Source organism: Gracilinanus agilis, chromosome 1, assembly GCF_016433145.1.
Source record: "Gracilinanus agilis isolate LMUSP501 chromosome 1, AgileGrace, whole genome shotgun sequence".
Taxonomy (NCBI): Eukaryota; Metazoa; Chordata; class Mammalia; order Didelphimorphia; family Didelphidae; genus Gracilinanus; species Gracilinanus agilis.
The window spans coordinates 724,326,933-724,338,006 of NC_058130.1; the positions used below are offsets into that span (position 1 = coordinate 724,326,933).

The 11,074-nt window shown below is 41.0% G+C and overlaps 1 protein-coding gene across 3 annotated transcripts in view; it reads left to right on the plus strand.

Moving 5' to 3' along the window:
• The first annotated feature begins 4,356 nt into the window (after nucleotides 1-4,356).
• TMEM38A (transmembrane protein 38A) overlaps nucleotides 4,357-11,074 on the plus strand; it is a 26,778-nt gene continuing 20,060 nt past the window's right edge. Inside the window, exons 1-2 of one of the 3 annotated variants that reach the window (XM_044671627.1) lie at nucleotides 4,777-4,853; nucleotides 5,634-5,732. In XM_044671627.1, the coding sequence (XP_044527562.1) occupies nucleotides 5,711-5,732 (22 nt within the window). In that variant the 5' untranslated portion in view covers nucleotides 4,777-4,853; nucleotides 5,634-5,710. Of the gene's footprint in view, nucleotides 4,379-4,671; nucleotides 4,854-5,633; nucleotides 5,733-11,074 lie in introns of those variants that run through there. The other 2 variants (XM_044671632.1, XM_044671617.1) reach the window with 2 other exon arrangements.

The following is an 11,074-nucleotide window of genomic DNA, read 5'->3' on the forward strand; positions in this document are numbered from 1 at the left end:
AAATTTCCCTGTTCCTTGTGTTGTGAAAGAAGACACATATGACACATGTAAGAAAAAATAAGGCAAGAAATGCTATAGTTCTATCTGTATTCATAGTCTGACAGTTCCTCCTATAGATAGCACTTTTCATCACGAGTCCCTTGTGAATATCTTGGAAACTTGCTTTGCTGATAATAGTTTATTTAGTCCTTCACAGTTGATCATCAAAAATATTTCTGTTACTGTATACAGTGTTCTCCTGGTTCTGCCCTCTTCACTCTGCATCAATTTACACAAGTCTTCTAGGTTTTTCTTTCTTTTTTTTTTTTTTTTAAACCCTTGTACTTTGGTGTATTGTCTCATAGGTGGAAGATTGGTAAGGGTGGGCAATGGGGGTCAAGTGACTTGCCCAGGGTCACACAGCTGGGAAGTGGCTGAGGCCGGGTTTGAACCTAGGACCTCCTGTCTCTAGGCCTGACTCTCACTCCACTGAGCTACCCAGCTGCCCCTCTTCTAAGTTTTTCTGAACTCATCTTGTTTGTAATTTCTTATGGAACAATAATATTCCATTACAACCATATAGCACAACTTGTTCAGCCATTCCCAAATTGGTGGACATTTCTTCAGTTTCTAATTTTTGCTATCACAAAGAAAGCTGCTATAAATATTTTTGTACACGTAGGTCCTTTTGCCTTCTTTATAATTTCTTGGGGATATAGACCTAGTACTGGTGTTTCTGGGTCAAAGGGTATACACAGAGGAATGATAAAATGTGATAGATTTACCTACTCTCAACAATACAATGATCTAGAACAATTCTGAGGGAATTATGGTAGAGAATGCTCTCCACCTCCAGAGAAATAACTGTTGGAGTTAGAATGCAGATGAAAGCACACAATTTATCACCTGTTTATTAGGGTTTATGTTTTGGTTTTATTAGATTACTCACTTATAAAAATGAACAATATAGGAATATGTTATATGCGATAATACATATATAACCCAGATCAAACTGCCTGAAAACTTGTGTGGAAACTTGTTATCACATGTAATTAATAAAAAAATTATATATATACACATATAAAAAGTCCATCTGAAAAAAAAAAGGCATGCACAGTTTTATAGTCTTTTGGCATAGCTCCATAATAAGTTGTACCAGTTCACACCTCTACCAACATTATATTAGTGTTCCAATTTCCCCACATCTTCTCCAGCAATTATCATATTTGTTTTTTGTCACATTAGCCAATCTGATAGGTGTGAGGTGATGTCTCAAAGTTGTTTTAATTTGCATTTCTCTAGTCAATAGTGATTTGGACTTTTTTTTTATATGACTAGATATTTTTTATTTCTTCATCTGAGAACTTCCTGTCCATATCTTCTGACCATTTATCAGTTGGGGAATCCCAATACTCTTCATACAGGATCATATCACCCTTCTGTGAGAAAGGTGGCATGTAATAGTGTCTTGAACTTGGAACTTGGTTGGAATTGAGACCAAGGTTTAAATCACTGTCAGATATTTGCAGTGTGACCAATTGAATAAATATTTCTTCTGAGTCTTAGTTTTTCAATCTATAAAATGGGAATGATAGTATCTACTTCACAGGATAGTAATGAAGATAAAATGAGATAAGGTTTTTAAAAGCACTTTGTAAACTCTATAGCACTATATAAATCACCTAGTAAACTGTAGGAGATAGAGAATTGGCTTCAAGGCCAGGAGGACCTGGGATCAAGTCCTGCTTCTGGCCTGTCCAGGCTATGTGACCCCAGGAAAGTCCATAATGTTCTAAGCAGATCTCCAATAATAAAAAAATTGTAGAGAAAGTACTGTTCTAAATGAATAGATGGTAGAAGGAATGTGCTCATCTGGAACTTCTCCATAAAGATCTAGTTCCTACCCTCTGATTTCCCATGCTTGCAAAACTCTTGCCTAGTCACAACTCCCTAAGCAGAGGTGTGTTAGAGTCAGTACAGACTAACTGGAGCTAATTTTTAAGATGTTCAGAATGAGCATTTACACTTAGGAGCATGTGGTATCCCAGGTATATTCCATCTTGAAAGTATGATTGATGTATTAATATTGTAACCTATGTGCTCATGTACCAGACTCATGGTCATATTATTTCTTGATCATTGTATTTAATTGATACTCTGTTAATTCTGACCACTCTCCAAACCTATGGTCCAAAAGTCAGGAGAATTCCTAAGCAGGGCGTTAGCTGCCACAGGGTCCTAGCTCTTACCTTGACAGACCAGATTCCTTACCAGGTCACATGTTTGATTAACCTCCTCCTCTTTGATCTTGTGGTGGTCGATTGAGCAAATGTCAAATCATATGCCATGTCACATCTTCATGAACTACCTCCCATTCCCCATTCCTTGATTCTCCAATAAATGATTGGGGCATGTGTAGCTCTCTCTTAATTGACAACCACAAGATCAAAGAGGAGGAGGTTATACTTTCAAGATTAGAATATACCTGGGATGCCACAGATCAAGGTTTGATTTGTTGTTTTTATGATTGCCTAGAGTTAACAGTATTGGAAAAAATGTTAGTAATGCAGAAAAAAACTTTAAAAGTATCTTATATATTTTTTCAGAGAGTTTTTTGTTAAACATTTACATTACATACTCTATTGCAAATATTAATAATATGGAAATTGGTCTTGATCAATGATACATGTAAATACATGTAATACCAATAGAATTGCTCGTTGACTATGGGAGAGGGGAGGAAGGAGGGGAAGGAAGGAGGAAGAAATAACATGAATCATGTAACCATGAAAAAAACACTTAAAAGCAATCAATTAATTAAATGAATGCAATTAATTAATTAATTAATTGGATTTATGAAAAAGCATTTGCCAATTACAGTGCTGCCTATATGTATAGTCTTCCCAGTTTGAATAAAATCTGTGAGAACAGAGGCATTCTTATGTTTCTATTTGTATCTCCAGACACAACACATTATTTGATCTATATTAAGGTTTAATAGATGCTTTTCATTAATTCTTATTCACATGAAAGTTGACAGGGATTCTATGGATTAAGATTAGAATTACAGAGATAAGAGGTACCTCAGTGGCTATTGAATCCAATGCAAACTGGGGAAAAAAAATCTTTACAACATATCCCACAGAAGGTCAGACAGCTAGAAGATCTTTAATGTGGGTGGGGTGAGGTACAGACTTCTGCTTTCCAAGAAAACTCTTTACATTTTTGCATAACCAATTGTTGGACAGTTTTTCTTTCCATCAATCCTAAATTTGCCTCTTTGTGATTTTCACACTCTCTTCCTAGACCTTCATCCCAGAACCAAGCAAAACAAATATAACCCTCCTTCTACATAAAAGCCCTCAAAATATCTGAAGAGAGCTATTATGTCCTTGCTAAGGCTTCTTTTCTCCAAGCTAAACATTTTAAATTTCTTCAAAGGAAACTTACGGGGCATGAACTCTATGTCCTTCAATACCTTGGTTATTTTCTCTTGAAATACTCCATTTTATCAATGTCCTTTCTAAAATGTGACAACTAAATACTACAGATGGTAGTCAGGCCTGCTGTCTGGCCTCATCTCTCCCCTAACTTGTATTTGGGAAGTTGATTTTTTGAACTCAAGGGTAGGTAAGACTTTACATTTATCCCTAAGAGATGCCATCTCATTTAATTCAACACAATGTTGTAGCCTGCTCCAGTTGGAATCTTTTTGGTTCTTACCTCAGTCATATGGTATTATTAGGATTCCTCTCAGCTTTGTGGCTTCTTCATTTTACAAACATGCCATTTATGTCATTATCCAAGTCATTAATCAACAAAGCTAAACAACGGAGACAAGACTCCTGGGGGACTCCATCAGCCTTACCTTCTTGATCTGGGTGAAGTAGGGAGCCTATGGAACTGTGGAGTGATTGATAAAGAACTGAAGGGACTTTAGAAAATCATTTAGTTCAACACCCTCACTTTATAGATAAGGAAATTTAGGTCCAGGGAAGTTAGCTGACAAGCTCTAAGTCACTCACAGTAGGATAGCTATTTTAAGAATCGGATGGGTCACCTGGGGAGTATTAGGCTTGTTTTGCTTGATACTTGAGGTCATACCTCAGAGGAGTGGGTAGAAGTTGTAGAGGAGACACTGGGCTCGCTGAAGAGAAAATCTTCCAACCAGGAGCTGTCTCAAAAGGGGATGAGCCACCTCCGCTAAGTTAGAGAGAACCCCCTTCCCTCCCCTGCCCCTCTCCTCTGGAGGTCCTCAAGCGGAGATGGACCCTTGGGCAGATCTGAGTTGGACCAGAGGTCCTTGATGGCCCCCCTCCCAGCGCGGAGATTTCGGGATCCAGTGACCTGAGAAATCCCTCAGGCCTGGCAGCTGATTGACTGCAGGGCCGGGTAGCGGGTAAGGGAGGAGGATATCACCAATGGGAGGCTGGTTGGAGCGCTCCCTAAGAGTAACTGGGGTTCTCGGGAGCTCGAAGGGAAGCAAGGGACATCGAACTAAGCCTGGCTGCTGCCCGCTTCACTGCTAGGGGCTTCTCCCTGGGGACCTGGAGTGGGGCGGGTGCCCAGCCCGGAGGGAGGAGCTGGGGGCTCGGAGGCGTTTCTGCACCTGTCGGCTGGCTGGGGAGGAGGAGATCGACAGGGGGCGGGGGGGGGGCGGGGGCACCGCTAGGCTCGGGCACAATCTGCCTCTGTCCCATTCGGCGGACAGCCTGGGCGCCGGGGGTCTCAGGGGCCACTGCCGGGCGACATGGAGCTGCTGTCAGCCCTGAGCCTGGGCGAGCTGGCGCTCAGCTTCTCCCGGGTGCCCCTCTTCCCGGTTTTCGACCTCAGCTACTTCATCGTTTCCATTCTGTATCTCAAGTACGAGCCAGGTCAGTCCCGGCCGGGAGGGAGCTGGGGGCTGGGGGCGCCTGGGCCCGGGGAGGGGGAGTCCTGAGGGGTCGGGTCTGGCTCCCACCTGTCCCTAGTCTTCGGACCTTTCCACCACCCCCTCCTCACCTCCCCAGCTGCCCTCCAACCCCACTCCACCCCTCCCGCGCCCTTGGCGAGGTGAAACCGCAGCTGTTATGTCTATATAAGGCCTCCGAAGGAGAAAAGCGCAGCCGGAAAATTGACACCGCACCCCTCCCCCCCCACTCCTGGGGGTAGGTTTTCGGGACCCTCGGTAGTGGCCTGCAGGGTAAAGGCCACTGAAATCGCTCCCTTCCGCGACTTGCTTGTTTCTCGCTTAGGGGAGGGTCCCTTCTTCCCTGCTGGCATCCCACGTTTACGTTTCTTTCTCTGTGGGAGGCAAATATTCTCTTGCCCATCATTACTGCACCAAAAGCCTTCTAACCTGAGTTCGGGTTCGGGCTCTACCACTTCTAACTAGCTACATAGCCCTGGGGAAATCACTTAAAACCTTTTTGAGCTTCTGAAAAATGGGGTCATGAATATGCCTAATTAATCGCTTGGGGAATCTGTGAGGATGAGATGAGATGAAATAATGGTGTTTAGGATTTTTGAGTTGAATGGCACCTCCGAGACATCTAGGCCAGTCCTCAGTTTAAAGGAGGAGACTGAGGGAAGCGAAGTGACTGGTCCAATGTCACACAGGTAGTAAATGAAAAGAGCTGGGATTTGAACTTAGCCCTTTTTGTCTCCAAATGCAGGGTTATAAAACAGGAAGCGAAGCAGCATCCCACCTCCGCATCTCCCAAAGAGCAGCGCAGCCATTCAACTCACTGAAATGGGTGTTGTGGCTTTGCAAGGTGTTATTTTTATCCATGTTTGTTCTTTCAGCACTACCACTCCTGTCCGGGGCTAGACTTTTCATTTACAGACAAGGAAATGAGGAACTCCAATATAGACTCTAAGGCCATATTACAGGACAGGGACCACCTGGATTCCATCTTTCTATTTTCTCACCCTGCTTTCCTACATTGTGATCCTGAGAACTGCTTTTAAAACCTAGAAGAGTTGGGGGAGGGGAGAACTGATTCTTTAAAAGCTGTTAGTTACCAGGGAACACATTTTGCAAAGCAAAATAAGCATAGCTTTGTACAAGGATTGGAACAGTTGCTTCCTGTTTCAAAACGTTGGTAGCTTGGTTGCTTGCCTAGAATATTGTTATAGCACTACCTCACCCTTCTTCCTCTGAGAAAAAGAGAACCTGAAGAAAAAGGGAAGCCTTCTCTAGACGCTGATAGGTTTCCAATTAGGTGATCTTTGAGGTACTTCTCATTTTGAATGCCAATTATATGTCTCAAGGTTCATTTCAGCTCCAATATTTTTGGGTCTGAATTCCCTTCCAGCTCTGACATTCCATGAGCTGAGATCTTGCTTTCCCCTTTTGACATTCTACATTCTAAAACCCCTCCCAGCTTTGACAATTTGTGAGTTTCTATTTTTAAAAAAAATTCTATTTTTAAAATGAGAGATTTGACTATTAGGGTAAAAGTGCCATCAGAGGTAATCAACAAGTCTTCTATAGGACCTGGACTTTCAATAGAAGCTTTTGTAAAGAATGCTTCACCTTTCCGGAGTAAGGGGAACCATGAAGCTGGCCTGACTTGCATTTGAATATAGACTGATTTCCATAGTTTTCTATCCCTCTGGGGATTGATGTTCCCAAATCTATACAGATTTAAGGTATTTCCTGAGAGCTTTGAAAAACCTGCAGGGGGAATCACTAGGTTTAGAGAGAAACTAGCCAATTAATCTCCAATTCTTCAGGCTCTGGGCACTATTTTAGATGTGTGCTCTCATGAGCACCATTAGGGATCTTGGTTGATTAGAGTAAGTAGAGCCCCAGGCTTGAATCCTTTTTCTGGCATTTATTAGCTTTATCTCAGTTTCCCCTTCTATAAGATGGAGATAGTAATATCTTTTGGGTTGGTTGTTATTGGGGTCAAATTAAATAATTCCTGGTATGTGTTTTGTGTAACCCTTATCATGCTGTCTTTTTTTGTCAGCATCAGTACCTGGAAATGGCAAAGTGCCTTATAACATTTTATAGAGTTGCCCAGAATTCTTTGGTTGCTTACATTTGATGAAATTCAAATTACTTGATAATTTTGATTTGGAGTCAGGAAAAACCTGAATTTGGGTCTTGGCTTTGTCATTTACTGTGTGGTTTGTTTTTTTTAGCAAGTTGCTAGGCCATCCTAAGAGGAAACTCAAGCTCAGAAAAGGTGCAACAATGACTTGCCTATGTTCATATGACAGTAAATTTCAGAACCCAGCGGGGCATTCTTTCTACTATTGTGGGGTGGGGTGTGTGTGTGTGTGTGTGTGTGTGTGTGTGTGTGTGTGTGTGTGTGTGTGTTTTCATCTTTTTTAGTTATCCTTGACCTTTTTGGTAGACTGATAAAGTCTATGGAACCTTTCTTAGAATGATTCTTTTAAAGACCTAAGATAAAATACATAGGATGATGAAGGAAGTTAATTATTTTAAAAGGTGATCAAAATATTAAAAAAAAAAAAGTTCATGGATCCCAGGATCAGAGCCATTGGACTAAAACTTATTAGTCTTTGCTTAGAGTTTCATAAGGGTCATAGTTAGGACAAGTTACTAGGGGACTTCTGGAGCCCTATAGGTTTTCGGGTAGAGGATGGTTACTGAGGCACTGAAATAGTCTTTATTTCTGGAGAATTCAATCTGTGAAGGGTCAGAGATTGCTTGACTGAAAGAGCGCCTACCTGTCTGCCCACTCACCTACCTATCTACCTGCCTGCCCACTCTTGTGGTCAGGATAAGTGTTGTGAAGAACTCTCTGGCCTGGGATTCAGGATAATGGGACTCTCATCCTAGCTCTGCACCTTGTTGTTCTTGTCATTTACTACCCAAGTCAGATTACTTCTCTGAACCTCAATTTCCTCATCTATAAAATCAAGGGGTTTGGCCTCGATACCCTTCTGGCTCTGAATCTGAAATCTAAATCCTATAAGCTCAAGAAATGGATGGTCATAGGGGAATTTGTGGTGTAGTAAGTCCCTCCACCAGTACAGATGGCGTCCCTGTCTGTGATTTTGTAAATAAGTTCTAGATTGTTGCCAGGGGTACTTGAAAGTTAAATGACTTTCTGGGGTTGCAGGAAAAGTCTGCAAAAAAATTTAGACCCATGGCTTCTGGATTGTGAGCCCAATTCTCCATCCATGATGTCTTGATGTCCTCCTCTCCAGAGGATAATAATTACAACATTACCTACCATGATGACTAAATAAGATGATGGGAAGAATGGCAATAAAGCCTGCTGTAACCATAAACGTCCTACTCATTACAGCTGCCCCAGAGTGGAAGGGGCTGCCAAGGAAGGGAGTGGGCTGTTCTTTTCTAGAAGTCTTCAAGCTAGATCACTTGTCTGGGATGTTGCCAAGAGAATTCCTAGGCAGCTACAGAATATACCTTCTGAGACTTCTGAGACCCCATACATGCTGTTCTGAGACTGGAATTCTGGAAAGCACTATAGGAATGTAAGTTATTATGATGACTCACATTTATCACAGAGTACTCTTGATTAGGAAGCACTTTGCTCTCCCTTTCTCTCCTTGGACCCTAACACCACCCTTGGGCAGGCCCTCATCACCTCTCTTCTGGATTATTACAGTAGCCTGCTGGCAGGGTGGGGAGGCCTGCCTTCCTCAAGTCTCTCTCCACTCCAGTCTATCCTCCTTTCAATCACTAAGGCGATTTTCCTAACGTGTAGATCTGACTATGCCATCCTACCCCTACTCAGTAAACTTCTCTGGCTCCCTCTCACCTTGGATCAAATATAAAATCCTCTGATTGGTGTTCAGATCCCTTCATAAACTGCCCCTCCTTTTTTAGTCTTCTTACACTTTGCCCCCATATTCTCTTTAACCCAGTAAAACACATGATATTCCATCTCCCAATCCAGGCATTTTCACTGCCTGTTTCTTGTGCCTGGAATGGTTGCCCTCCTCGTCTTCTTCTCTTGGCTCCCTTCAAGTGCCACATTAAGTCCCTCCTTCTACAAGAAATCTTTCCTGATCCCCCTTAATGCTAGCTCCTGCCCTTTCTATTTCTCTCCAATTTATCCTGGATATATAGCTCATTTGTAAATAATTGTTTGGATGTTGTCTCCACTATTAGACTGAGCTCCTTGAAATTAGGAACTTTTTTTGCCTTTCTTAGTATAATGCCTGGCACATAATAGGTGCATAACAAATGTTTGTTGGTTGACTGATTTATATTATGGCATCTTAATTCCAAAGAATAATAAGCTAGCATTTTTATAACTCTTTAAAATTGGTAACGCCCTTTAGTATATCATCTCATTTGATTCCACAACAAACTTGGTTGTTGGTGGGTGCTATTATCATCTTTATTTTACAGGTGAAGAAACTGAGACGGAGAAGGTAAATGGACTTGTTCAGGGTTATATACTTAGTAAATGTCTGAGGCAGGATTTGAACTCATGCCCATTGTATCATTTGCCTTGATGGGAGGGTAGGTAAGGAGGGAGAACATTTCAGGCATGGGTGATGGCCAACTCAAAGGCACAGAAAGAGAGTACTACATTCCATAATGTGGAAGAACATAGTACAGTGGGAAGAATACTAGATTTGGAGTCAGAGGATCTGAGTTTGCTGCTCTGGCCTTAATTCCTAGATGATTTTGGGCAAGTGACTTCATCTGTAAAAAACTTATTTTGGGGGGATTAGATGATCAATGTAGAATGGCAAAGTGAAAAGAACATTGAGTTGGGAATCTGATGACCTGGGTTCAAATCCTATCTCTGATGTTTAATGTGTAAACTTGGATGAGTCTCTCTTGGTCTCAGTTTCCTCATCTGTATGATATGGGCTAAAGGGAGGCTGGGTGGGAGCATGAAATAAATGATTTCTTTTCTTTTTCTCATCATTTCTTATCTCTTCTATTAAATAACATCAACAATAACAACTATAATAACCATAGTAACAATAGTTAGCATTTATACAGATTTTAAGATTTGCTGAGTACTTTATGTCATCAATAAACATTTCTTTTTTTAATTTTTACTTTATTTTTTGTTATATACTTGTTAACCACTACTACCACCAAAAAACATCTAGCTAAACAAATGCATAAAAATTATATGCAAAGGTAATAATCTGGGACAGTCCTGAAAGACTTATGATAGGGAATGCTATCCACCTTCAGAGAAAGAACTGTTGGAGTCAGAGGGACACAGATTAAAGCAGGCTATCTTTCACATCGGTATATTTATGGCTTTATTTTACTGGGATTTTGGTTTTGTATGAGTATGCTTTTTCTACAGTGACCAATATGGAAGTGAAGTATGTTTTGCATGACAATAAAAATAAAATTTTAAAAACTTACGTGCAAAGCCACAAATTCCATATTGTTTATAATTTGAAAATATGTAAATTATATAGATTTACTAATATAAACATCCTCTGCTTCTGAGTTCCCTTTGGATTTATTTTACCTGGATACTTTTTTCTCTTGTGGCTGATGACTTCAGATTTCTCTTCCAGTTCTAGATCTATGATTCTAGGATCTCCAAGGGCCCTCCTCACTCAAAATTTATGGTCCAAGGGGCAGCTGGGTAGCTCAGTGGAGTGAGAGTCAGGCCTAGAGACAGGAGGTCCTAGGTTCAAACCCGGCCTCAGCCACTTCCCAGCTGTGTGACCCTGGGCAAGTCACTTGACCCCCATTGCCCACCCTTACCAATCTTCCACCTATGAGACAATACACCGAAGTACAAGGGTTTAAAAAAAAAAGTTAGAAAAAAAATTTATGGTCCATTTTAACTAGATATATATTTTTTTAATTTTTAAGAATTCTATTTTTATTTTTTCTTGATCACATGTTAAAACAATTTTTAACATATTAAAAATAATTTCTGTGTTCCAAATTCCTTCCCTCTCCTATCCTCTCATTGAGAAGGCAAGCACTTTGGTATAGATTATATATGTGCAATCATGCAAAACATATTTCCATATTAGACATTTTAGAAAAGAGAATTCAGAGAACAGAGGAAAGGAGGAAGGAAGGGAGGGAGGAAGGAAGGGAGAAAGGAAGGAAGGAAGGAAGGAAGGAAGGAAGGAAGGAAGGAAGGAAGGAAGGAAGGAAGGAAGGAAGGAA